Source organism: Delphinapterus leucas, chromosome 15 (genome assembly GCF_059928025.1).
Source record: "Delphinapterus leucas isolate spDelLeu-1000000601 "Yukka" chromosome 15, BTC_Dleu_Yukka2, whole genome shotgun sequence".
Taxonomy (NCBI): Eukaryota; Metazoa; Chordata; class Mammalia; order Artiodactyla; family Monodontidae; genus Delphinapterus; species Delphinapterus leucas.
This window is the reverse complement of record NC_143143.1, coordinates 78,469,503-78,497,363: the sequence shown is the minus strand read 5'-3', so window position 1 is coordinate 78,497,363 and position 27,861 is coordinate 78,469,503. Positions and strand designations below refer to the sequence as shown.

The 27,861-nt window shown below is 47.6% G+C and overlaps 1 protein-coding gene across 4 annotated transcripts in view; it reads left to right on the top strand.

Annotated features, from left to right (window-relative positions):
• Positions 1-22,532, top strand: part of ATP9A (ATPase phospholipid transporting 9A) — a 134,249-nt gene extending 111,717 nt beyond the window's left edge. For 3 of the 4 annotated variants that reach the window (XM_022597704.2, XM_022597706.3, XM_089897080.1), the window contains 9 exons: positions 4,397-4,486; positions 4,581-4,725; positions 5,539-5,603; positions 8,390-8,545; positions 11,667-11,731; positions 13,180-13,288; positions 13,944-14,001; positions 16,099-16,302; positions 17,581-22,532. In XM_022597704.2, the coding sequence (XP_022453412.2) occupies positions 4,397-4,486; positions 4,581-4,725; positions 5,539-5,603; positions 8,390-8,545; positions 11,667-11,731; positions 13,180-13,288; positions 13,944-14,001; positions 16,099-16,302; positions 17,581-17,717 (1,029 nt within the window). In that variant the 3' untranslated portion in view covers positions 17,718-22,532. Of the gene's footprint in view, positions 1-4,396; positions 4,487-4,580; positions 4,726-5,538; positions 5,604-8,389; positions 8,546-11,666; positions 11,732-13,179; positions 13,289-13,943; positions 14,002-15,851; positions 15,981-16,098; positions 16,303-17,580 lie in introns of those variants that run through there. The other variant, XR_002647972.2, reaches the window with a different exon arrangement.
• The last annotated feature ends 5,329 nt before the right edge of the window (positions 22,533-27,861 follow it).

Genomic DNA, 27,861 nt, shown 5'->3' with positions numbered 1-27,861 from the left:
GCAGTGTCAGTTGTGATTTCTCCTTTTTCATTTCTAATTTTATTGATTTGCATCCTCTCCCTTTTTTTCCTGACAAGTCTGGCTAAGGGTTTATCAATTTTGTTTATCTTCTCAAAGAACCAGCTTTTCGTTTTATTGATCTTTGCTATTGTTTTCTTTGTTTCTGTTTCATCTATTTCTGCTCTGATCTTTATGATTTCTTTCCTTCTACTGACTTTGGGTTTTCTTTGTTCTTCTTCCTCTAGTTGCTTTAGGTGTAGGGTTAGATGGTTTATTTGAGATTTTTCTTGTTTCTTGAGGTGACATTGAATTGCTATAAACTTCCCTCTTAGAACTGCTTTTGCTACATCCCATAGATTTTGGGTCATCGTGTTTTTGTTGTCATTTGTCTCTATGTATTTTTTTATTTCTTCTTTGATTTCTTCAGTGATCTCTTGGTTATTTAGTAGTGCACTGTTTAGCCTCCATGTGTTTGTGGTTTTTTTACAGTTTTTTTCCCCTGTAATTGATTTCCAGTCTCATCACGTTGTGGTCAGAAAAGATGCTTGATACGATTTCAGTTTTCTTAAATTTTCCAGGGCTTGATTTGTGACCCAAGATGTGATCTGTCCTGGAGAATGTTCTGTGTGCACTTGAGAAGAAAGTGTATTCTGCCAGTTTCGTGTGGAATGTTCTATAAATGTCAATTAAATGTATCTGACCTATTGTGTCATTTAAAGCTTGTGTTTCCTTATTTATTTTCTGTTTGGATGATCTGTCCATTGGTGTAAGTGGGGCGTTAAAGTCCCCTACTATTACTGTGTTACTGTCCATTTCCACTTTCATAGTTGTTAGCATTTGCCTTATGTATTGAGGTGTTCCTATTTTGGGTGCATAAACATTTATAATTGTTATAGCTTCTTCTTGGATTGATCCCTTGATCATTATGTAGTGTCCTTCCTTATCTCTTCTAACAGTCTTTATTTTAAAGTCTATTTTATCTGATACAAGTATTGTTACTCCAGCTTTCTTTTGATTTCCATTTGCATGGAATATGTTTTCCCATCCCTTCACTTTCAGTGTGTATGTGTCCCTAGGTGTGAAGTGGGTCTCTTGTAGACAGCATATATATGGGTCCTGTTTTTGTATCCATTTAGCTAGTCTGTGTCTTTTGGTTGGGGCATTTAATCCATTTACATTCAAGGTTATTATCGATATGTATGTTTCTATTACCGTTTTCTTAATTGTTTTGGGTTTGTTTTTGTGGGTCTGCTTCTTGTCTTGTGTTTCCTGCCTAGAGAAGTTTCCTTAGCATTTGGTGTAAAGCTCGCTTGGTGGTGCTGAATTCTCTTAGCTTTTGCTTGTCTGAAAGCTTTTGATTTCTCTGTTGAATCTGAATGAGATCCTTGCTGGGTAGAGTAATCTTGGTTGTAGGTTTTTCTCTTTCATCACTGTAAGTATATCCTGCCCCTCCCTTCTGGCCTGCAGAGTTTCTGCTGAAAAATCAGCTGATAACCTTATGGGGATTCCTTTGTATGTTATTTTTTGGTTTACCCTTGCTGCCTTTAATATTTTTTCTTTGAATTTAATTTTTGTTAGTCTGATTAATATGTGTCTTGGTGTGTTTCTCCTAGGGTTTATACTGTATGGGACTCTCTGTGCTTCCTGGACTTGGGTGACTAATTCCTTTCCCATGTTAGGGAAGTCTTCTACTGTAATCTCTTCAGATATTTTCCCAGACCCTTTGTTTTCATCTTCTTCTGGGACCCCTATAATTCGAATGTTGGTGTGTTTATTGTTGTCCCAGAGGTCTCTGAGACTGTCCTCAATTCTTTTCATTCTTTTTTCTTTATTCTGCTCCTTGGCAGTTACTTCCACCATTTTGTCTTCCAGCTCACTTATTCGTTCTTCTGCCTCCGTTATTCTGTTATTGATTCCTTCTAGTGTATTTTTCATTTCAGTTATTGTGTCGTTCGTCTCTGTTCTTTAGTTCTTCTAGATCTTTGTTAAACATTTCTTGTATTTTCTCAGTCTGTGCCTCCATTCTGTTTCTGAGATTCAGGATCATCTTTACTGTCTGAATTCTTTTTCAGGTAGATTGCCTGTTTCCTCTTCAATTATTTGGTCTTGTAGGTTTTTACCTGGCTCCTTTGTCTCTGACATATTTCTTTTGCCAGCTCTTTTTTTTTTTTTTTTTTTGATGAGTGGGATTGTGTTCCTTTTTTACTTGTTGTTTGGCCTGAGACTTCAAAAACTGGAGTTTGTAGGCTGTTGTATAGAGCTGGGTCTTGGTGCCGACATGAGGACCTTCGGGAGACCTCATTCTGGTGAATATTCCCCGGGGTCTGGGGTTCTCTGTTAGTCCAAGTGGTTCAGACTTGGAGCTCCCACCGCAGGAGCTTCGGCCCAACCCCCGGCTCATGAACCAAGATCCTGTAAGCTGTGTGGGGCGGCAAAAAAAAAGAACAATAACAAAGTAAAAAATAAAATTAGAAAAAAAAAATAAATAAAATTAGACTAGGAAACTAACAGATATGTTAGAAAGAATATAAAAATAAAAATATGGATGAAACAACAACCGGAAGGTAAAACCAGAACCACAATAGTAAAAAAGAGGAGGAGAAAGAAAAAGAAAAAGGTGGAAAAGGCCTTGGCTGTGGAGGGTGGGGCCTAAGCAGGGGTGGGGTTTGGGTGGTGGGCAGGGCCTATGCTTAGGACCCACAGGGCTGAAAAAGGCCCTGGGGGTGTAGGGGGTGGGGCTTAGGCTCAACAGAACAGAAGGGGCCCAGGTGGGCCTCCTGCCTCTGGTCTCAGAGGGTGGGGGACCCCACCTGGGAGCCCAGGAGGGCTCGAGTGGGTGGGGCAAACGCCCTCTGCTGCTCTCCTCCAGTCCCCAAGGGCCTCTCCCGCCTGCCTCTCCTGTTCTCCCCCGGCATCCTTCCTACACCCCCAGGACCAACGGGGCCTGGAGGGGGCCTCTGAGGGCGTAGGACCCGGACTGAGAGCAAGGCAGACTTCCCTGGCCGATTGGGCAGGGGAAACGCTTGGTGCATTCCACCCCCATCCGAGCCCCTGAGGGTCCCTCCAGGCGTGGGAACCCCTCCCCCCTCTCAGCCACCCGTCAGGGGCTCTGGTCTTGTCTGGCCTCCACTTCTCCCCCCTCAGTCCCCCCACGTCTTACCGGTTCGCTTGAGCATTCCTCCCATCTCTTGAGGTGTTGAGGTCCCCCACCAGCGTCCAGCAGTTTCCCTAGTTGTGGGGAGATGCAAACTCTGCGTCTTCCCACACTGCCATCTTGACTCCACCAGCCCCTTATTTTATACATAGTAGCTTGTACCTCTTAGTAGCCTGTAACCCTATCTTGCCCCTCCCTGCTTCCCTCTCCCAGTTGGTAACCACTAGTTTGTTCTCTATATCTGTGGGTCTGTTTCTTTTTTGTCATATTCACTAGTTTGTTTTATTTTTTAGATTCCACATGTAAGTGATATCATGCAGTACTTGTCTTTCTCTGACTTATTTCAACAATACATATTTTCAAAGATGTCTTTAAACAGAGGCACATAGAAAATGAGGTTATGTATTGACTGATGGACAAAAACATTGTGACCAGAGGCTCATAGGAGCCTAGCTAGCCCTGTACCTCCCCCAGGAGCAGTGGTTTAAAAATCACTAATTCAGTATTCGCAGCAACTTTCCAGAGCATAACTATTGAACATAGTGAGAATACACTGTATGCTCTAGAATTCAGGGGTTGCAAACTATAGCCTGTGTGCCGGCCACCTGTTTTTGTAAATAAAGTTTTATTTAAACACAAGATCTACCCATCTGTTTACGTATTGTCTGTGGCTGCTTTGGCACTGTAGCGGCGGAGTTGGGTAGTTGTGACAGACTGTATGGTCCACAAAGCGTGTCATATTTAACAGCTGGGCCTTCTTAGGAAAGCCCCTGCTAGATGCCTGGCTTCCAAGGCCTGCTCTGCAGTGGATGGGCTGTGACACGGTAGCCAGGCTAACAAATCTTGCCCTGTGTCAGTTTCCTTAGATGTAAAGTAGAACTATTATCATCATGCACCTCGAAGAGTCCTTGTGAGAAACAGATGGGGTGAAAATGCTTGAAAAGTGCTTATTTGGACAGTGCCTGGCACAGAATGAAAGCACAGTGGCTTTGTGCTCTTATTTTTATTATGTGGGTCACAGCCATCCTGCGGGAAGTGCGAGGGGATGGTTGGCGTACAGGCCCTCCGGATTCCCACAGAGTCATAGCAAACAGGATCTAATTCGTCTCTGGCTCTGGGGGCAGGGGAGGGGTGGGGTCCCGGGCCAGCGGCCATGGCCTTCACGAGGCTGCAGGAAGCCACTGTTTGTTGTTCCCCCAGCTCCGGAGAGCAAGGCCTCCTTCATCCTGTCTTTCCTTCCAGGTGACCAACCGCGGCGAGGCCCACCTCGAGCTGAACGCTTTCCGCAGGAAGCACGACTGTGCCCTCGTCATCTCCGGAGACTCCCTGGAGGTGGGCACGGGCAACCCCGCCAGCAGGCTCCTCCCGGGAGCTGCCGTGTGGGAGGGGCCTTGGCCGACGCACCACCTCTCCCTGACCCCGCCAGGTTTGCCTCAAGTACTACGAGTACGAGTTCATGGAGCTGGCCTGCCAGTGCCCGGCCGTGGTCTGCTGCCGCTGCGCGCCCACCCAGAAGGCCCAGATCGTACGCCTGCTCCAGGAGCGCACGGGGAAGCTCACGTGTGCAGTAGGTAGGGGCTGCCGCGCCTGCGCAGACGACCTCCCCCAGGCGTGCTTGCGTCCCGCCGCCCTGGTGTTCAGGTTCCCAGGCCACTTTATTCAGGCCGTGACATTGACACCCCCTCCCCCTTTGGCCCTATTTTTGTTATTATTATTAAAGTATTTTGCTTTGAGAAAGAGTCGAGAAGCAAGCTGAGGGCTTTCCTCCTTAGCTTGCGCTTCCTTTGCCGGTGACATGGGACACAGCAATGCCTGGGGGCTAAGACCACACTGCAGAGAGGAATCTGGGTCCAAACTGCTGGTTTTTCCTAGCTGAGGGTCCCGGAGGGCTTCCTTCCCCCAGCTGAGCCTGTCTGCTCATTGGTAGAAGGGGAGAGTAACAGTGGTTCTCTCAAATGGTGCTTACGAGGAGTCAGAGGGGCAGTAGCATTTAAGAAGTGCTCGCTGCCCTCGCAGTCAGCGTTCCCTACGTGCAACGTCTGTCGTTGCTGATAATGGCGAGACACCCACACCTTGGAGGCAGGGCGTGCGGTGTTGTAAGTGCCCACGTGGCATGGACACAGTTCCCTTGCTCAGTGACTCAATGGCCAGGACCCTCAGCCAGTCACCTGGTTCCTCTGACTCTCAGCTCCTCTGCCTGTAAAATAAGAATGTGTTACTGCAGGTTGCTGGAGCGATTAAGTGGAGCAGAGCAGAAAAGACGCTTAGCATGCGGTGAGAGGCAGCACGTGTATGATTATTTGAAGTAGCAGCGAAAAGCAAGGTTATGTTTCTTGCCTCTCCCTAATCTCCTGGCTCTTCTCTCTGGTCTGGGTGACCCGCAGGTGATGGAGGCAATGACGTCAGTATGATCCAAGAATCTGACTGCGGTGTGGGTGTCGAGGGAAAGGTGAGCCCGTGGGGTGGGGGGCGTGTGTGCTGATTTCTGCCGAGTGGTTGTTGTCAGGATGTGAAGTGGTTGTGTCCTTAGCTGGGAGCTGCGCCACCAGCTGGAGTTTCATTTTCCCTCCAAGACACAGCTTTAATGCTTCTGGAAATTCTAGATTACAGTTACAGAGCATAAGGAATCATGTATCATAATTACCTGGTATTACAATCTGCAAGTCACAGATCCCTGTCACTGTTATCTTACAGACAAATGCTGAGTCTTTGCTTGCCAAAACCTAATTTTTTAAAGTGTTTTGCTACATTCTTAGGGTGCAGCGAATGTACTTCAAACGCTTTCCTGGGAGTGTTGTCAGTAAAAGCATTAGTTATCACACTGTGGGGTGATCTCTTGGGGATTATGGAAGAATGTGGCGTGGTTTGCCCCTCATTAAATTTATTTATTTTTTAAATTTATTTATTTTTGGCTGTGTTGGTTCTTCCTTGCTGCGCGCGGGCCCTCTCCAGCTGCGGCGAGCGGGGGCTACTCTTCGTTGCGGTGCAGGGGCTTCCCACCATGGTAGCCTTTCCTGTTGCGGAGCACGGGCTCTAGGCACACGGGCCTCAGTAGCGTAGCATGCGGGCTCGGCAGTTGTGGCTTGCGGACTGTAGCGCACAGGCTCAGTAGCTGCGGCACACGGGCTTTGTTGCTCCGCGGCACGTGGGATCCTCCCAGACCAGGGATCGAACCTGCGTCCCCGGCATTGGCAGGCGGTCTCCCGACCACTGTGTCTCCAGGGAAGTCCTGCCCCTCATTAAAAGGCTAAGTTTGTGTGTTACAGGACAGTAGTTTTCCTCTTTCCTTCCCTGTCAACTGTGTGCCAGCCGTGTATAGTTCACCCTGCCGTCTCTCGTTTGTGATCTTGCGGCGACTGTAGGCAGGGAGGCTGGCCACCACGTTTGTTAGCACAGTGTGTAAAGCAGGAGCACAGAGGTGGAGAGTGAGGGCAGGAGATACTCCCTTATGTGTCTCCTTCCATACATTCCTGCATTTGGAATTTCCAAAAATGTTTTTTCTTTTCTACCTTTTTTTTTTCCCCCTGGTTTTCTGGTTCTCATCCAGTTGACAGTTACTTGAAATTGCAGAGTTAAGTGATCCTTGAAGGAGTTGTTATGTCTGAAATCTGTATGGATTCCTTTAATGCAGGTTTTAAGAAGCACACTCGAGTTTAGTAGATGGAATTCTTTACACGATGCTTACAGTACTAAAACATTTTCCCTTCTGTTCAGAATTATATTCTGATTCCTTTGGTTTTTGGAGTCTAAAAGTAAAAAGTGCTCACTGTGAGAAAAAACCCCGAAACAATTTAGAAATGGATAATGTGCATCCTTTCTTTTAGATGGCGGTATAAAACTAGTAACATTGGTTATTCTTCCAGAATTTTTGTCTATTTCTATACTAATAGTTATGGGTATATATATAATATATATACACACACAAATACATATGTATGCATACACACATCTTACACATGTGTATACAGTATTTCCACATAGAATGTAAAATTTAAAATGTTATACTATGCTTTTTTTAAAATGCAGCTTGCCTAAATCTGCTATATCTTAGATTTCGTTATACATCAGAACATGTAGCTTTATACATCAAAACATGTAGATCCACCATTTTGTACGTTGCCTGGACCTTTTTTATTTTGAAAAATGTAACTCCTTCAGAAAAGTTGAAATAGAACAGTGAGCACCCGTCTACTCTTTGCTGTAATTTCCCAGTTGTAAACAGTTGCAGGATTCTCCCTCTGCTCTTCCTTCCCCTCTCTCCCGCTTTCTCAGAATCAGCTGAAAATAAGTTGCGGATACGTTACCCCTAAATACTTCAGCTTGGATCTCTTAAGAACAGGTGTATTCTTCTACCTAAGCAAAATAACAGCATCACCCCAAGTGTAACATTGATATGATAATGTCATGTAATATTCATGGTCTCATTTCCCTAGTTGTCCTCAAGGTGTTTAAAAAGAAATCTCCATGAAGCAGTGAAGGATTGCGCACTGTATTTATTCCCGTGTCTTCATGTCTCTTCACTCTTCTTTAATGGAGAACACTTCTCTCCAGCTCTTTTGTGGGGGGAGGCGGTGTGTCTCACGACTTTGATGTTTTGGAAGCATTTGGGGCAGCTGTGGAACCTCCCACGACGTCTGTGGGTCGGATGGATCTGATTCAGGTTCTGCGTTTTTGGTGTGAGGAGCACATAAGGGGAGTTGGTGCCTTCCTGTCGCGTCGCACCAGGAGGCTGTGATGTCCATCTGTCCCATTAGTGGCATCCGTCACGTGCCTTTTAAAATTAGAGAATCCCATAATATGGCTGCACTAGAAACATGCAGAGCTGTATGTTCGGGAATGTTCAGTTTAGTACCGTTGGTAGCATGAGCTGTTCCCCCTCCCCCATATGTTTAACTCTGAGCTGAGCTGAGTGCTAAATGCCTATCTTAGAATGATTCTTTGCTTCTGATACACATTATGGGTTGGGCCTAACCCCCAAGGCTTAATACTAGATCCGTTTGACCTCCCAATTATGAGTATCTGCGCTTATGAATGTTTTTTATTTCAATAAGTTCCTCTTTTAAAATCAAATTTAGACTCAGACCACCAACCGTGTATAGCTGGAAACCAAAGAACCCCTATATTGAAGTTCTTCAAAAATCTCCTTACAGTTTCTTGCTTTTTCAATTCAAAAAAAAAAAAAAAGTGCCTTGACCTCTCGTGCTCCTGACGGTGCCCAATTTTGTCGGATTTTAGGAAGGAAAACAGGCTTCGCTGGCTGCGGACTTCTCCATCACTCAGTTCAAGCACCTTGGCCGGTTACTCATGGTGCACGGCCGGAATAGCTACAAGCGCTCGGCCGCCCTCAGCCAGTTTGTGATCCACAGGAGCCTCTGCATCAGCACCATGCAGGTGGGTGGGCAGGTGCGCACGGCCGTGTGGTTGCCACGGGCCGAGGACTAGTCCCCACTCTGGAGCCGTTTCAATGCCCCTCCCCCAACTCCCCCCCAGCCCCCGCCACATTCTGGGCGATAGAGCTTGGAGTGGCCGCCCCGAAGCCTTCCTGTGTTGGGGGCGAAGGCTGTGCTTGCCGTGCGGAGCCGATGTGAGCCTTGCCAGGGCTTGGCACGAAGTGGGCGGTAGTGTAAATGACCCGGGTGCTCATATTGGGGTGAGTCGTTATCCTGTTTGCCAGAGGCAAAGATGCCGAGTTAAATGCCGAGTGAATACCCCGGCCCTAAGTTTTCCACATGCAGAAGCAAGGACCTACAGAGAGCAGCCACAAAAGAAGAATGACTTGCTTTTCTTGAGTGCTTCCTGTACCCTGGGCGTCAGGCTGAGTGTTCGCAATGCAGGCTCACCTGTAGTCCTCACTGTAGCCTGTGCCCATTCTGCAGATGGGGAGGCTGAGGCCCAGTGTGGGCAAGAAATCGGTGCAGTGTCTCTCAGGGATTTAGTCTACCCAGGCAGAGGATTCCGGTACCTGTGCCCTTAATGCAGGCATGCCCCTCTGCCCTCCATCCACAGGGCCAGCTGCTGCTTCCACATGCAGGGGGGCGCTTAGCGAGGGTGCCGCAGCCCAGGGCATCTCGCTTCTGCCTCCGGTGCAGCCTGGCTGGGAATCCAGTGTAGTTACCCCAATCGTCAGTCCTCTCAGGGAGTTACATCTTGCTCTTTCACAAAAAGATTCTAGAATGTGTAAGGTATTTTCCCATCTTCTCTCTCCCCAGCTCCTTCAAAGTGTGTCATCAGGCTGTGGCAATGAAGTTGTATTAGGAAGGAGGCCAAAGGGAGGGAAAGGAAACATTTTGGGTGTTGAAAAACTATTGGCTGACTTTCCTCCTTGGGCGTTTAGGTGAAAAATACCCCCAGTTAAGTGGTGAGAACCATAGGCCCGGGACATCTTGGAACCCATATCATCAGGTGTCTCTGAGACCTTGAACAAGTCACGTTACCACTCTGGGCTTCAGTCTTTCCACCTGTAAAGTGGGCATCAGACTCCTCTATCGCTCCATCCAAGCATCTTGGCCCTTGCCCCTCAGACAGGGCTACTTTGAAAAGCAGAGAGTTTTCTAAGGCATCAAGTGCTGAAGGTGTCCTTACCATTATTAATAAAAACAAAACAGGCTAATGCATAAACCTAAGGTGATGTTTTAATTTGTGGGAAAGGTGTTTAATCGTACATGAAAGACACCCTGCCTTAAAGGGTCGAGTGGCGCTGCCTGGTGTACATGAGAATTCACCCTCCACTGGCTCATCCATGCCTTTGGTGGTGGTGGGGTTTATGTTTTCAGTATCGACTGCATTTATGAGAGAAGGAGCCTTACAGTGATTTTCATCAACACAGTCTAAACGCCAACAGCTCCTACGGTTCATCAGACCACATCTGTACTTTTATTTTATGTTAGCTCATCAACTGAACTGCATGTCATGGTTTTAATCACCGGGAGATTAATTAGCTTGTCCCCGGGCAAACACACAAAAGCTGGCCTGGATGAGCTGACTTCTGAAATGCCTGTATGTTACCGTGAACATCGATGCAGAAAAAAAAAAATTCTAGCATGAGGAATTGTTCTTTGTGCTGTAGGAAAAAAAAAAAGCCAAAAAAACGCCCTTAACCCTGTCCACTGTGCTGAAAGTGACTGGCTGAGGGCAAGTCCAGTTCGCATTGCACCTTGACAGTGGGCCCTTAGATAGACGAAGACGTCGCATTTTTATGTTCCACAGTGCTCTTTCCAGGGTGAAGGCTTTATGGTCAGTCTGGCCCTTTTAGAGAAAGAGGCTCCTGGTGTTGCTCTGTAAAACTGAACACCAGATTCTTGACGTCTTTATAACCATCCTTCCTGTGCAGTGGCCCAGCCTGGGTGAGAAGTCATTTGAAAAACGGATTTCACCTTTCAGTTCTGAAATCACGACTGGGTGTGGCCGGGGCTGCCCGTGACCATGGCTCTAGGTGCCACCTGTGTTCTGAGCTCTGTGCCAAGCAAACACCCACAGCGGGTGATAAGGGGAAGGGGTCTCTGTCCCACGCTCTTTTTAACCACTAGCCTGGCCCAGCCTTTTCCTCCACGTTCGGTTTTTAAAAAGCCTTTAGGCAACAGTTGTCCCTGGCCTCCTGTAGGTTTTATACTGATAGAAATTCGCTTTGAGGTCACTTTGCTTCTGTTGGCCGGTAGATGTTCAGAGAAGGAAGTAACAGAGCATCAAGCCTGATTTTATCTCCCTAGCCTCCTTTTCACTGCCAGTAGCTAATATTTTCCAAATCCGGAAGCAGACATTTCAGTAGGGGTTCGTAAATATCTTTATTGCTTTTGTCTAATTGCAAAAGTAGCAGGTTGTGGGCTCTTTGTAAAAATTTCCAAGTAGAGTGAAACATGTACTATGAGAAGTGAAGCCTTCTCTGCGGTCCTACCCTCCAGGGAAACTGGTGCATATCCTCACGGCGGAGGATATTTTCCCCTACCTGTTTCCAATACGTACACCAACCCGTTTATCGATCGTACACCCAGTGAGGTGGTAATTCTGAGCCATCGGGAGTGTGGGCTCTGGAGACAGAACTGGGCTTGAGTCCCGCAGGGCCGTTTATGTGCTCAGTTTCCCCTCCTGTAAAATGTAAGCGATATTAGGACTTGATCTCATGCGCTCTTCTGGAGATTCACTGAGATCAGATACAAAGTATTTCCAGGTCCAGCTTGTGTAACTTAATAAATGTTCACAGAGGAGCTGAGAGTGCACCCTGGAGCTAAACTCTCCGGTGTGACTCCTGGCTCTGTCCCTTATGAGCTGTGCTATCTTGGGCAAGTCACCTAACCTCTCGGTGCCTTACTCCCCTCATCTGTAAAATGGGGATGGTGATAACAGTACCTCCTTCACAGGGTTGCTGTAGTAATTAAATGAGCTAATATACTTAAAGCACCGTGACCGTGCGGGTGTGAAATAAGTGCTTGGTAAGCGTTGGCTGTTATTTTTCTGATACAAACACAAGGGCTTTGGTCATTGTTTTTGGTAACATCCTCCTTTTTCCTCGGCACAGGCTGTCTTTTCCTCCGTGTTTTACTTTGCCTCCGTTCCTCTCTATCAAGGATTCCTCATCATTGGGTAAGGAAGTCCAGGCAAGGTATTACTTTTTAATGAAACCTCCCTAAAATGCCACAGAAGAAGGAGGAAGCATCATGTGAAGACCCTTCAGTCCCCAAGTCGAGGCAGGTCTGGCAGTCTGGTTTAGAACCTTCTCGATTGAATACGTTTTTGAACTGGTAAGCCCTTAACCAAATTGCGGATGCAGACTCCGATCTGTTCGTGGTCCATTCATACCTGACGGTTGAAGAATGCTCGCCCACGAGAGCCTGAGGTGGTCAGCCGATTGATACACCAGGCAAGAGTGAAGCTTCACAGACTGTGATTTCTTAGGAAGTCACTGACGGGTCTTAGAAAAAGTGGAAGGGGCATCTGGAAAGTACCCTCTCTGCCATGGCTGCCCATAGTGGACCATCCTGCTGGTGGTTCTCTAAGGCGGCCAGAGCCTTGCTCTCTCCGGGTTACCCCTGATAGAGCTTGGCCACTGCATGCCACTGACCCGTGAGGCACGCTGTCCCTTGGACAGTTGCTACGTTTGCCATCAAACCCACCCCCCGTTCCTGACCTGGAATTTAGGACGTTCCTTTTGACCTTTTGAGAGGATGTGCTCAGTCTCTGAATTCCCCAGGTAGGTGGAGTTTGGTTACCACATGCCCTAGATAGAGATGCTGGCAGGGCGCTCCCCTGGTTACCAAGGTGGGAAGCACAGAGAGGCCGGCTGGTCCCAGTGGAGTCTTAAAAGTATGCCTTCCATCTTTTTATGTTCAGCCTGAGAGTAGGCACTGGAATCCTGCCTGCTTCTAATTGGAAAAATGGCCTGTCCTTTGTCAGGTCCTGGAAGAGTGGCAGAACATGCCTGAATAGAACCAGGGGTTCCCTGAGCCGTGCTCCATGTGGCCCCCCCATGATCTGGTCCCCTCTTCCCTCTTGGTTCTCATCTCTTCGCTTTCCCCCTCACCCACTTAGCTCCACACAGACTGGCAGCCTCGCTGTTCTTCAAACAGGACAGACACACCTCCACCTCAGGGCCTTTGCACTTGCTGTTCTCTCTGCCTGGGATGCTCTTCCCTCGCATATTGGCATGGCCTCCCTGTTACCTCTTGTGGGTGTTTTCTCAAATGCCCCGTCTCCTGTCCACCCTCTCTAAAATTGCACCACCTCGCCCCATGTCTCATTCCCTCTTCCCCGTTGTATTTCCCTCCTCAGCACTTTACCTCCAGCACACGGTATAGTTTACTGAATTTGTTTTATGACTCACCGACCAGCACGGAAGCTCTCCAAGGGCAGGCGTTGTGGTCTGCTTTTCATCTTGAATGTCCAGTGCTTCGAACTGGCCCTGACACACATACCAGGTGCTCAGTACGTAGTAGTTGAATGAAGGAAAGGAAATTGGGCTCCAGAGGCTGGGGCAGCACATGGCTCGTACTCCACTGGCTGGATATTACCTGCGGTGATTTTTTTTCTCCCAGGTACTCCACCATCTATACCATGTTTCCTGTGTTTTCTCTGGTCCTGGACAAAGATGTGAAGTCAGAAGTTGCCATGCTGTACCCTGAGCTCTACAAGGATCTCCTCAAGGTTCACGGAGCCCCCTCCTCCTTCCTTCCTTCTTCCCTCCCTTCTTCCCTCCCTCCCTCCCTGTTTTAACATATTTCACACAGACCCTCCATGTCTGATGTGAACACACTTGAACTGGTGGCTTTGTTTTGAGAGGAAGGCGTGGAAGTATATGTCTTTTCTTAAAGTACGATACGCACATGTAAAGAATACTAAACTGTACAGTGATATGTCAGCTTTTAAAACAAACCTCCTAATGCCTTTTTAAAAAGCACCTGACAGTTCCATTTTGTAGCTGCAACTTGTGTCTGTTCCTGGAAATGCTTTTGTGTACAATCCTGAAAAGTGTGTGTGTGTGATTGCATTTGTTGGTCCTCAAGGGGTTTTTGATAAAGAGCAGATTTATTGGGTTGGCCCAAAAGTTCGTTCGGGTTATTCCGTAACATCTTACGGGAAAACCCGAACGAACTTTTGGGCCAACCCAATATTTCCATCTAATACCAATTCTCTTTAAAAAAACATCGTTTCTTTAATGTATTTTGACGTGTGTGAGCCACTGTTTTGACGAAAACAGGCAGGTTTCCTTGTCTGGTTGGTGGAGGGTAGCCTGACGGTGGCTCGTGCCCTGGATGAGCCCCGCACGCTAGCCCGCTCTGTCTTCCTCTCTCTCATTCAGGGACGGCCGTTGTCCTACAAGACATTCCTGATATGGGTTTTGATCAGCATCTATCAAGGTAAGGACGGGTGAAAACACCTGTTGTCTTATGCTCTGGCCTTGGCCCCAGGGTCAACTTCACCATTCTCTTGTCTGTAGAACACAAAGAGAAGCAGCTGGAATGCCGAGATTGCAGTAAGGAGTGTGGCACTGTGTCCGAGGGAGCCCCCTCCTCGGGTTCTAAGGCCTTGCTCATCAGGCACAGAGTCACACGTGAGGTGGTGCTGTCCGCTTAACTGAGACAAAGTCAGAGAAAAGTACAACTAATACTAATCAAACCCTGCTGGGGTGTCCAAGTCATTGTAACAAAAAGTGGTCGCTTTCTGGAATGTTCTGATACTTTTTCTGAAGTCAAGTTGTAGTTCTTGAACAACATATTTGCTTCTGTGGCCTCCAGAGAGGGTCCCTCAGACGGTACAGGCTTTGTGAGATGACTTACTGGAATATGAAAAGGAAATGTCAGAACCTCTCTTCGTATTTATTTTTTCCTCTTTTTAGAACTTCTGTTGTCATGTATGTTTTATAATGTACCTGACACATTTGCACAGTGGTCCTGCTACCTCTCTATGTCTGTCTGCACAGGTACACATGGATAATTTACAAATCCACATCGTCCATTAGGGATTCATTCTTAGTGTTTTTTTCTGATGGGATGTGTGGTCAAAAAGTGTAGACCGTTGAATTTGTTAGGGGCTAAATTATCATTGAAACAATTTGAGGGTTGTTGTTGTTTTTTTTTTTTGAGAAGTGTAGCAAAGTGACATGTATGTAGCTGGTTGAAGAACGCAAATCCTGCATGGAAGTTCATAATAACAAGCAGTGGTGCTTCATTGCACCCCCTGCATCCCCAGCACTGTTGTAATAGGCCATCATTTGAGGGGTTTTGGGGTTTAGGGTCTCCTGCTCTTGAGCAGGAATCTCACGTAGCTAGTGCTTTTGATCAACGTGAGACATTCCCCATTGAGTTCCCGCAGTTCTGGATGAAAATGCACTTATCTGGACCCTCCCCCACTTTCCTTTCTCTCCTCAGTGCAGGTGCGTAATTCTTTGAGGGTCTCTCTTGGTTGTCCCTATCATTTTTTTGTGTTTGGGGGCAGGGAGGGGGGTAAAGGAGACAAAGCATAGGCATTTACCATCTAACTCTTCTTAAGTGCGCAGTTCAGTAGTGTCCCATATGTTCACGTTGCTGTGAAACAGATCTCCAGAACTTTTTCATCTTGCAAAACTGAAACTCTGTATCCATTCAACAACAAACGCCTCTTTCCTTCCTCCCCACAGTTCCTGGTAATCACCATTCTACTTTGTCACTATGAATGTGACTACTTAGATCCCTCATATACGTGGGATTGTACAGTATTTGTTCTTCTGTGGCTGACTACATCTGTCATTTAAAATAATACACAAAAACTTCTATTTCTTGTTCCACCCAATCCAGATAGTTGCTCTCTCTGCCTCTTTTCCTTTTTTTCCTCTCTGTCTCTTCCTCTCCCTCTCTATCCAATTATAAACTCTCTATTAATAAAGACACATAGAGAATGGACTTGAGGACACAGGGAGGGGGAAGGGGAAGCTGGGACGAAGTGAGAGAGTGGCATGGACATATATACACTACCAAATGGAAAATAGTTAGCTAGTGGGAAGCAGCCGCATAGCACAGGGAGATCAGCTCGGTGCTTTGTGACCACCTAGAGGGGTGGGGATAGGGAGGGTGGGAGGGAGACGCAAGAGGGAAGAGATATGGGGACATCTGTATACGTATACCTGATTCACTTTGTTACACAGCGGAAACTAACACACCATCTGTAAAGCAGTTGTACTCCAATAAAGATGTTAAGAAAAAAATAAACGTAAACTCTCTCTTATATACAGCCGAAAGGGAACATAGGAAAACTAGAATGTGAGGCCTCTCTTTCAAACCTCCATAAAGTACCACTCATTCGCCTTCCTTAACAAATGGTACCTTTCATGTCTGAACGGGAAAAACAAAAGGAGTCAGATGTGAGTGAGCAGGGTGAGCCTTCGGTGGGGAAGGAGGGGGAGGCATCGGCTCCCAGCAGGGCGGGCTGCGTGGGCAGCAGAGGCCCCTCCCCACCCAGACTTCCCTCCGCCTTTGCAGGAAGCACCATCATGTACGGGGCGCTGCTGCTGTTTGAGTCGGAATTCGTGCACATTGTGGCGATTTCCTTCACGTCGCTGATCCTCACGGAGCTGCTAATGGTGGCCCTGACCATCCAGACCTGGCACTGGCTCATGACAGTGGCCGAGCTGCTCAGCCTGGCCTGCTACATCGCCTCCCTGGTGTTCCTCCACGAATTTATCGGTGAGACCCCCCTGCACATCAGGTCCAAGGGTCTTACCAGCAGGCCTTGGTACTCAGCTGCCCGCCCTTTGCTCACTGGCGTCCCTTGGGACAAGTGGCAGTTGAGAATCAGCCTCTTGGAACTGAGGCTGGCGGGCATGATCTTAATGTAGAGTGTTTTCTTTAAAACCACGCCGTGCCTGCTGGCTTAGAAGGGGATTCGTTCAGTCCTGCAAGGACCTAGTGGGCTTCTCCAGGGAGCTGGTCACTGTGCTGGGCTCCGTGGAGCTATGGAGATGGTGAGAATCCAGAGGGTAAATGACAGTCCAGCAGGACTTACCAGTGTTATTAGCTTGAGAAACTCTGCCTTGTCGTGAAAGCATCTTCTATCACGCCTCTTCCTTATCAGTAAACGCTCTTTAAGAAGGTTTTGATAAAGGAAAAAGGAGCATTCCCGTGAAAAGTGAAGTCTTAGAACAGTTTCACACTTGTTTGAAAAGCCTCTCTGAATAGGTTTTGTGAGCACCTACTGTGCGCTCAGTGGCTTGAGGCCAGGGAGTCACAGGCTTAGAAGATGCAAGCTCTGCCCTCACGAAGCTTTGGTCGTCACCTTAGATGTGGACCAGTCATAGGACTGGGCCCATGGTTGGGGCTCTGGGCTTGGCACTTAGTAGGTGCTTACTCAGTGCCCGCTGCATTTCCCCCAGCCTGTGCTCAAGAGGCAGGGAAGGCGGCTGCCAGGCATCCACTCCCGGTACTGTTGAAAATCACTAGCTGTCGCTCCTCTGTTGCAAAAACCTCGGAACTGCAGGCCTGACTGTGTGGCGGCAGGAAGGAGAGCTCCCCGCCCCTCCAGGTCACACTGTTCCTGACGAGGGGTCTCCGCCCCCCTTTGCACCACCCTCAGACCCGGCTCTGGCTTCTGTGACCATTGCTGAGGCGAAGGGGAAAAGTTGCTGGGAAGAACAGTGTGTCTGAGCGTCACTTTCTGCCGGGATTAGGAAGAAAAACTCCAGCTGTCAGATTCCAAATCAAAAACACTTGGAAGGGGGATTTTTTTGCCCAGTTTTCTTTTCCGAGTTGTTGAAAACAGCATTTCACGGAAGGTCCGGAAGCTCCAGAAGCAGGTCAGAGAGAGGAGGAGAGAGACAGGGAAGGGAAGTCAGGCTGGCAGCCTGGGTGCTATGAGCACATCCCCCGCGGGAGAGAAGCCCGCGTCCCCTCCGATGGCCCTGCCGCCCCGCCGGCTCTGGGCGGCATGTTCCTGCCCGCTCACTGCTGTCTTCTGTTTGCTTGCAGACGTGTACTTCATTGCCACATTGTCCTTCTTGTGGAAAGTGTCTGTCATCACTCTGGTCAGCTGTCTGCCCCTCTATGTCCTCAAGTACCTGCGAAGGCGGTTCTCCCCTCCCAGCTACTCGAAGCTCACGTCCTAGGCCGTGCACTCGGGAGAGGACCCCGGTCTCCGCACTCTCCTGGCGGACAGAGTTCAAGTTGCATTTCTATTAACCACCACCCGTGGATTGTGCAGTGGTGGCTCCCCCGTGCAGTTCTGATATGAAGAGGCGCTGCGCTTCCACGGAGCCCGACACCGAATAAACAGGAGGATGGCGCCTAAGAGGGCCCCACACGGGGGTCTGAGCCCCTGGTGATTCACAGTCGAGTGAATGTGACTATGTGAAAACCGGTGACTCAGCCGAGAGATGTATTCATGGGTCACTGTGCAGGCTTCCTTATGACTTGAGTTTTGTTGTCATGATAAAAGTTTCTGTCTAGTCGAAGACGGTAGAGGGTTTTTTGGTTGTTGTTTTAAACAATCCTAATGTGTGTGCATTTTTATGTCGTTCTGCTCTTAAAAACCTGGTTTCAGAGAAAGATAAAGCTCTCAGTATAGGTTTTGGGGGAAAAGACGGTGACATTTGGTAAGAAGTTAACCAGACAATAATCTCAATTTGGAAATGCTAAATATCCTCTCTAAGGCAGCCCTGCTTATCGAAACGGCACTGGATTCCTAGGATTACAGAAAACCACGTGAGAAGAGAGCAGAAGAGAGAGAGAACCGTAAATCCGGTACCTTATCCTTCCTCCAATTCAGCATCTGTGGCCTTGGAGTTAACATCACCTGTCACCTCGTAAGAGAATTTCAAAGGTGTTATCTTGCTTTGTTCGGATCTGGTAACAATTACAAAGCCTGTGGCTATCTGAGGACACTCTGAGACATTTTCAGCAGAGTTGTTTTAGCAGGAAACGTGCCACTGAACGGCCCCTAAATGTGTCAACAGTGTGACAAGAGACTCAGCTAATTCTTTAGGCAACGTAGCACATGTGACTCAGACCCTCTGAGTCTGAAGTGGAAAGGTCAGGGACTGGGGCTCTTTACGTCCACAGAAATCTGTTTCCTGTTAGGAGGAATTACTGAGGACACAGTGACAAAGGCAGAGGCGTCTTAGCACGCTGCCATTCATCAGTGGCAGCTTCGAGCGAGGAGCCCCAGTGGAAGGAGGCCCGGGCTGCAGCTCTGGGGTCTGGGCTCCGTTGCGCTGCCTACAGATTTCAAGGGGAACTCGCTGGAAGGCAGCCAGGAGTAGAGATTCCTCTCCCCACCAGGGTGGGGCCCACGCATGTGTGTTTCCTATAAAGCTGTGGCTTCTTGTTTCAGGGGAAGAAGAGAATTTTCAAGCGCTGGATGTGGCCCGGCAAAGCTTTCTTGGGTTTTCACGTCTCTCCTGGCAGAAGCCACATGTGTGTGCCAGAGGATTAGGTTGGTGGATCTGCAAGAGCTGATCGTGCTCGAGATCTTAGATTTGTGATTAATTCTTTATGAGTACATACCCTCCAGCCCTTCAGCCTGGTTCTTCTTCATGTGCTTCAGAGATGTAAGTTATGGCTACCACTCTAGGGTAAGCCTGCTCTTGGAGAGCTGGGGACACGAGGCCCTTGACTTTGGAGCACTCGATAGCTCGTGTATTTCTGTTGCCCTTTTAAAACTTTATAGAATGACAGTAAGTTGCAGGCACTGCGAAATTGGCTATGACATCACTTCTATTTTAGTTTTAAGATTCTGCAGTCTTGCAGGATTTTTCCCGTTCTGTCCCAGCCATTTCTGCCACACAGAAAACATTTACGGGAAGTAAATGTTGTATTGAATGAATGGTTATTCAGGAAGAGGATCTTTGTCCAAAACTTTGAGAAGGGGCGAGCAGGTCTGACGTCTTTGCTGGGTGATTTTATGTGATTTCAGAGGTGGAGTGAGAGGACGTTGTGCTCAGCGTTTTTGTACCTGTTTGTCTTCTTGGAAGTCAGCCTGTATAACCGGAAGTCTAAAGGTACTTCTACTCCCAGCTCTCAAACCCTGAACTTGACCTTGTTCACAGACAGGTGATGGCTCCTACAGGTAGGTCTCATGGAAATTTTTAGATGTTTCCAGCAGTGACAAGGAAGGAAGATAGTCTCTTTGGTCTTTTCCTTAATTCCCAGTTTTGATCGAGGTGCTTGGGTTGACTTTGAAAGTCAACACCTAAACTCTGGCTTGGCATCTGGGAGGGAGAAGGCGTCCCAGAGGAGCAGAAGAAGCTGTGCCTGGAGGTCGCAGGTGCGTTTGTGCCGTCAACGGACCCCCTCGTTCTGCCTTTCGACCGTACCCTGGTGGAGGCGGCCAAGGGTGAGAGGGACTGAAATGCAAGTGGGGACCGTGACCGTGTTGGAGAGCCACCCTGCCAGGGGGCAGCCTGCTCCCACCATCTTCCGGGGTCCGGAGTGTCTAGGAAAACACACGTGTGCTTCTCAAACTCTGGAGACCCACGTGGCGGGAGCCACGAGTCAGCTGAGTGTACACGATCCTGATGTGCGCACATCAGCCCATAATCCCAACAGAGGATCTGCGTACACAGGCACTTCCCGTGTTAGCTTAGCTGTGGGGAGAAGACAAAGACACAGACAAGAAATCCAAGCCATTTTAAGGAAACTGCTGAATTCCTAAAAAGCATAAGGATTCCGTTCACCAGTCTGGAAGGAACTTGGGAAACACCGTTGACACCTTGGAGGTCCCCTCGCCTTGGAACTCAGTGGCCCCAAGTCTCCGGCAGCCAGAGGCCCCTGGCACACCATCAGCGCTGTTTAAACACTTCCCTCAAAGTGAAAGTTACACCTCCCCCTGCGCTTTGACAACGTTAGGTATTTCTGTCGGAGTAACTTAATTTTATTATTTGATGATTCTTTTTATTATATTTTTTGGTGATGGTTGTGTGTGTGGGAAAGCGAGGAATCTGTTTGGTGTCTCTTTTCCCCTCCCTTTCTCTAGGAAAATGACCAGACAAGTGTCTCCATCTTGAGTGATCTCTTGCATCTGCCCGTTTCAGTGCTAATTGGAGAGTGTGCACACACGTGTGTGTGCTGCTCACGGTGCTCCGTGTGCACACGCGTGTGTGTGTTGCTTACGGTGCTCCGTGAGACCGGCTGCACTTAGTTGGGTTGCTTGGGGCGGAGGACTTCACGCTAAAGCGACGAAGGGCATCCCAGGGAGCATCTTGAGATTGGAGCAGACCATCTGTTTACAGCCACCTGGAGCTGGGAGGCCCAGAGCTGGGCTTCCTCCCACTTTCAGCTTTATTATAGCCAGATCCCAGACTCGCTTCCCTTAAGTGAAGCCCTTTTTCCTAGCAGTGATCTTAAATACCAACATCTGCTTACCCTTTCCTCCGTATGTTTTCCACTGAAAATTTAGGTTATGCTGACAGTTTTTTTTCTGTTTTTTGTTTTTTTGCGGTAGGCGGGCCTCTCACTGTTGTGGCCTCTCCCGTCGTGGAGCACAGGCTCTGGACGCGCAGGCTCAGTGGCCATGGCTCACGGGCCCAGCCGCTCCGCGGCATGTGGGATCTTCCCGGACCGGGGCACGAACCCGCGTCCCCTGCATCGGCAGGCGGACGGACTCTCAACCACTGCGCCACCAGGGAAGCCCTGTGACAGTACTTTTGAATGTATTTTGGGCTTTTGTGCTCATTGGAAATTGACACGATCATGCCTGTTTTTCTTTCTCTAGACTTTTGCTTTTATACTTTGTTTTGTTTTTCCCGGGGTGGGGATAGGAATGCCCTTGCGCCTTTATGGGGCAGCATTTTAAACCTGCGCCAGAATTGCAGATGGGACCTACGTGTTCTTCTGCTCCATCTTACTCAAGGCCAACACCTATCAGCCATTTTTATCTTGGATCTTTTTGGTGTGTTTGCAACGTGTGTATGTGTGAGTATGTGATGTCACCTCAAGTGTTTTGAAGACATACTTGGTTTTCACTGCGTTAAAATCCTATCACTCACAGTTTTGTTTTTCATTAAGAAATATACAAGGAGCTTTGCAAAGACAACAGACTTTATTTCTCCCCCCTTCTTTTAACATAAAGCTTTTTATTTGGTCGTTTATATATATGTCTTAGGAAATATTTCCATTAATTAAGTCCATTGTGTCTTGGAAAAATATATCTGTTATGCTCTTGGATGGAACCGATAAGCACGTGAGCAGCACTGCAGTACTTGGAGATGCTCAGCATCTTCTCACACCAGCGCAGGCGTTCCTGGGAATCTGTCTTCTCCATCACAGTATGGTTGGAGACACAGTCTGTTGGTGTCACTGGGCGATGTCAGTGAATAGTGTGTTTGCTGGGGGGCAGGTGGGGAGGGGGCGTGGTATTTGCAAAAAAAACACAAAAATTGTGGCTCGTTTATTATTTTGTTGCCATGGGGCTGACTGTGAATTCCTCTGGGACTCTGACGTCCTCATTAGTAGATTATCTGTAATCCTCATGGCAAATACTCACCAGGACAGCGTTTTTTGATTAGAGGGAAGTGATAGTACAGAGCTTTAATTTAGCAGGAGCTCCCAGATGATTTAAATTCTTGATCCTGTGATGACACACATGTGATCCTGCGAGATTCTGAGCGGTTCTCTTTTCATTGTCTGCCAGCGTGGCCCGTTGCTGTTGCCCAATAAAGCTTGTGTACTTTATGCCTTTGGGGAGCATTTTAATTTGTGCAGGGACGTGAAACTCTGGTGTCAAAATGAGAGCTTGTTATTATAATGCTATGTTGTATGTATCTCATGGTACATAAAATGTAAATAGCTTTTTCTCCAGGTAAAGAATATTTTAATTTCAGCAAAAAACCCCCCCAAACCCATGCATTATTTATTATTCTGTACTGTTGTCTATTCCAGATATGTTAGAATTTCAAAAAGTGATCTATATAAAAGAAGCGAACATATTTTATGATTCATATTGTATTTATACACCCAGTCTTTGATCGCTTTGTATAGTTTTTTTTTTTTATAATCAAGTGATAGAAGATTTAGGAACCCAGTCACTTAAATTTTAGGGAAAAGAGGTTTTTAATCTATTGTATAGGATACAGAGGACATGGTATTTTATTCATCTAATCCGGTGATTCTCAGCCAGAGGTGACTGTGGCCTGCAGGGGACATGGGGCAATGTCTGAAGTCACTTTTGGTTCTCGCAACTTGGAGGGGTGGTGGTCTGCTGGCGTCTAATGAAGACTGCACAGGGCAGCCCCGCAGCAGAGGATCATTCAAACCGACGTCAAAAGTGTTGAGGTTGAGAAACCCACATGCAATCTGCAAGCGTCAGTTTTGCCGTTTGTAAGAGTCTGTCTTCGTTTCCAAAGGAGCCCAGCAGCTGTAAACTCGTCTCAAGAAGCTGATTATACATCCAACTGGCCAAATGTTTTAATTAGCAGCTCTTTGCGGTGCGGGCTATTGGCTTCCTCTCCCTGGCTCTCCGCTGAGAGGGCCGTTCTCAGTTTATGGAGTCGAGAGGAGATTGTACGTTAGCTGTGCCTCAGTCAAGAGCGGCTCCCCGGGCACGTGGAGGATGCATGCGCTCAAGAGCAGAGGGCAGTACTTTTCCTTAGCCGCGTGCCGTCGATGTAAAGTCTTCAGACCGCTTTTACCTGCTGTGAAATTCCATGAATGTGCAGACACTCCTCCATCCGAGCCACTAGGGGGAACTTGAGGATCAAAAGACATTTCTGTTTCCTGTTTTCTCCAGCCTGGCGGGCCCAGCATACCTAACTGTTATGTTTCAAGACGCTGCTTTCATAGCTTCAGAATTTATTTCATGGCCAACGGCTCTGTTAAAAACAGACATTTCTTTTTATGTTGTTGACCAGACTATTTTGCTGGACTTAGCTTGGGGAAAAAAAAGAAGAAAGAAAAAAAGCTGGGGGCGGGGGTGAGATGAATATTTATTTGATCTCAGATATTTGCATTTTTGAATAATTGGCAACTGGGAATCCTTGCCCTCCGCACTCTTCAGGCTCATAAGGTTTAGAGACGAAATGTCCCAACACCTCAAGTACTTTAACTGTTTTTGTTATGAAACTTTTCAGGGTGACATGAAACCCTGCAGTATTTGTGAGCTGATCTGTAAATGATGGATTTGCTCACCTCAAAATAGAACTGTAGTCGCTCCAAACTTTCCACAAGGTGGAGCACAGTGACAGAATTCATTCAGGACTTGCTAATTTCCTACTTTAAATGGGTTACATAACAGAACAGCCCCTCCTTTGCGCCTCTCAAAACTACCCTTGAAGTGATGGTGAAATGTATCGTTAAAAGCGAGAAATAGCTTTGCTAAACTCTGGGAAAACGATGAGTTTTTTTTTTTTTCTTCTTCTGATGTCCCCCCCCCTTTTTCATCCAAACATTGCATAATGTTAAAAAAAAAAAAAGTCAAATCTTTCCGTGGGATTTAATTTCGTTCTCCATGTGGCTGTGGTTGGAGGGATAACTTAAGTACTTTGGGGGCTGGCAGATTTTTGGAGGATCACGCACTCCCGGATCGGTTTTCATCTGAAGCCTTAGCAGAGAAGTATGCCCGATCCTGGGGTTTCTCCCCTTCCCTCCTGCTCCCCCTTTTGTGGATGAGTTATCTACAACGTAGCATCTTTTCAGAAGGCCTGCCTTCTCGTAAGAATGCCAAAGCAAAGCCACCCTCCACTTTCCCTATTGAGGTTTTGATTTTGAAATGGATTCCCCTTAAAATTTGGGGATAACTGAATCATATGTGAAGTCACCAGCCCCACACCCTGTGCTCGGTGACCAGCCAGGTCTCATTTCTTAGAACTCAGCCGGCAGGTTCTGTTTGCTTACACTGAGAACTTCGTGTTCCTAAGCCTCTGCTGTTCATTTTCAAGAGATTTAAGAGAAGAACATTTTTTCTTTTATTGGGTCCAGATAAGCCCAGGAATATTTTTTTTTTCTTCAAGGAAGATTGCAGAATCCAGAAAGAGGGATGGGAGTTGTGTGGAATATGCTGATGTATTCATTCATTCATTCACTAAATATTTACTGAGCACCTACTATGTGTTGGGTACTGTTCTTCGGGCAGGAAGCAGCAGTGGAGAGCGAGAGGGACAGTTCCTGCCCTTCATAGTGATTATCTTCTTGTGTGGGGGAGAGACAGTGGACGTACAGATACAGACTCTAATGTCCTCTGAAGAAAGCAGGGAGAGGGAGAAGAAGAGAGTGATTATATGGTTAAAGTATGGATAGAGGAAGTGATGGGGGTCAGAGAAGGGCCCTTTGGGATGGACCACTGGAGCAGAAGCCTGAAGGATAAGAGGAAGGGAACTGTGGGAAGCTCTGGGGGAAATGGTGTTTGGGCAGCAGGGTATGCAAAGGCCCTGGGGTTGGAAAGGCTGGGGCGTGTCGGAGGAGCAGAAAGGCGGGCACATCGCCAGAGTGCTGAGACCAAGAGGGAGGTTGGAGGAGGTGAGGGGGGGGCGGGGAGGCAGGTAGGGCCTGCAGTCCACGGCATTCAGACTGAGTGCTGTATGAGAACCAAACGAGCATTATTAAAGTTGGCCCACGAACTATGTCAGAACCTGAACTCTGTCCAAGGGGCCCCAGTTCACTCTCTCCCTGCTACTCACTGACCCATCCCTTCCTGTCTTTGTTTCCACCTCTGTGTTCCAAGGGGGTTGAGGCGAGACCCCTCCCATTGGAATCAACCCACTGCCATGCCCAGTATTTCTGCGTGACTTTATTGGCATAAACGACACTATTATATAAAGAGGAGAAGAAGGCGGTCCTTGGATGAAGTTTCTTCTTGCTTTTCCAGCAAATACTACAAAGGGTCTCTGTTCAGCCCTGCCTGGGGCACAGCGGGCAGAGGTGATTGTTCTTGGGCGAGTCCTGGAAAGCCGGCCACCTCCGACTTAGAAGGTGAGTCTGGAGGGAGAACCAGTAGAGAAGAATGAACTGGGTCACGTTCTTCGAAGCTGCCACATTTCCAGAATATGCCCACTTGGGTCGGATTTCGAAGAGGAAGCGCTTTGCAGTCATGAACTGCGTGCGGGAACCCAGGCTGTGTTCAAATTCCTCCTGAAGAGAGAAATAATAACGAGAACAGGCTGTGGAAAAGAATGTAGTTAGTGTCTTAAAGATGGGCAAATACTCATTCTCATTTGTCCTTTTATGTGAAACAGATTTTTTAGAAGGCAATTGGAGTAGCTAACGACATCCAGAGCCCTGCTCATTCGAGTGGGGCCGGGGCCGGGGGCTCCAGTTTGCCCCAACTACTAATCAGATCCCAGGAAAGAGGTGAGTTGATTACCCTGGAGATCGCACAGGAATTCTTCAAAGACGTGGCCAGTAATTAGCATGTAAGATGCTACTCGCTATGCACAAAACTTAGCGTAATTTCATTAGGCAGCTCATCACCACCAGAATTAGAGAAAATCAGGCCAGAAAAAATCCCGCTAGCCAGGCTGCCTGATGCAGACGTGGAGACTTTTGCTCTAAAATGGCTTCATACTTAAGGGAGACGCTAAGAGAATGCACTACCTTTCTTCTGGGCCTAATGGTGGGCGGGAGTAGAAATGAATGCAATGACATTTTAGGAGACGGGCTGGAATTTGGCGGGGGGTAGGGGGAGGCAGCAGAGGGCGCCGTGCCATGGCTCCAGCTGGAATCGAGACAGACTTGGTTTGAATACCCAGTCCCACACCTACTGAGTGATACGGGGCCGATTCCTTAGAGTCTCTGAGCTTCAGTCCCCTGCCTGTTTTTAGGACTGGGGACACCACCTGTGAGAGCCAGCAACGGGGCTCATGGCACAGTTGTTGTCATCCCTTGAGACCTCTGAGGGAGGGCGGGCTGCAGATGGAGGGAGGCCGTCTCCACGATGCTCGAGGTCCTTCATAGAGATGGGTTCACGTGCATGTTTTTTCCGAACACTGAGGTCACCCGTCTGGATAGAGTCCTTAAAAGAGTTCAAAGTTTGGGCACAGAGGCAATACCCCACCTTGACTCTGCTCGCCTCTCCTTGGCTTTGCAGGTGCTTTCCCTTTAAATTGCCCTGCTCTGAGTGGCTCCTGTTCCCCGCGTGGGACACGAACCTGCCCACCTTATGCTGGACTGGCCTGGGCATCCCTAGCTGGGGCTTACACCCCTTCAGGGCTGGGGGTAGATGTAGCCAAAGGAGAAAGAGGACGTCCCTCAAACTCCACTGACTCCGCAATTTGGGATGGAGAATGAGAGGCAGGCAGTCATTGAATTGGCAAATCATTTAACACATTTTTTTCACATGAAAACAAATTCATGAATAGAGCAGAAGGCAAAATCTGCTTGAGTTTGAAAAAATAAACCAAGAGGCTTGAGAGAAGTGAAGCGGGAGGGGGTGACTGGAGCCCACGTGGGTGGTGCTTCCTCACTGGCTTTGCTCTTAGGGGATGTGGAGAGGTGGCTTGGGAGGAACTGACTTCCGGTTTTGTCCTCAGCCAGCCCAGGACCTGGCCCGTGGTGACTTTGAGTTTGTTTTCTTATTCTGGTAAAATATACACAAAGTGTACCATTTTAAAGTATACGGTTCGGTGGCATTAAGTCATTGAAATTTTCTTCTTTTAAAAATTTTTATTGAAATGTAGTTGATTTACAATGTTGTGGTCATTGAGTTTTAAGAGTGGATTCTGGAAGATTCAGGAACCTGACTTGAAAAAGTGGGCCTTGCTGTGTCATGTCATTTTACGGTTGCAGAGTGCTTTCCCACCTGCCCCTCATTCTGTGATTATGAGTTGTTATCATCTTCATTTTGCAGATGAGAAAAGCATCATTGAGAGAGGCTGAGGGTGAAGCAGGGTCACATAGCAACACAAATATTCATAACACTGTTTACAATCGCCAAAAAGTGCAAACAACTGCTCAACGGATAAACAAAATGCGGTCTATCCATACTGTGGAATGCTGTCCAGCCATAAAAAGGAATGAAGTACTGACACATGCTACAACATGGATGGACCTTGAAATTATGCTGAGTGAAATAAACCGGTCCCTATAGGCCACATGTTGTATGATTACATATTTATATGAAAAGTCCAGAGGAGGCAAATCTATAGAGACAGAAAGTAGATTACTGGTTGCCTAGGGCTGGGGAAGGTCAGAGGATGGGTGTGACTTCTGATGGGTAGGGGGTTTCTTTTGGGGATGATGAAAAAGTTCTAAAATTAGCTTGTGATGGTGGTTACACAACTGTACACACACTAAAACACAATTATACACCACATACGGGTGAATTTT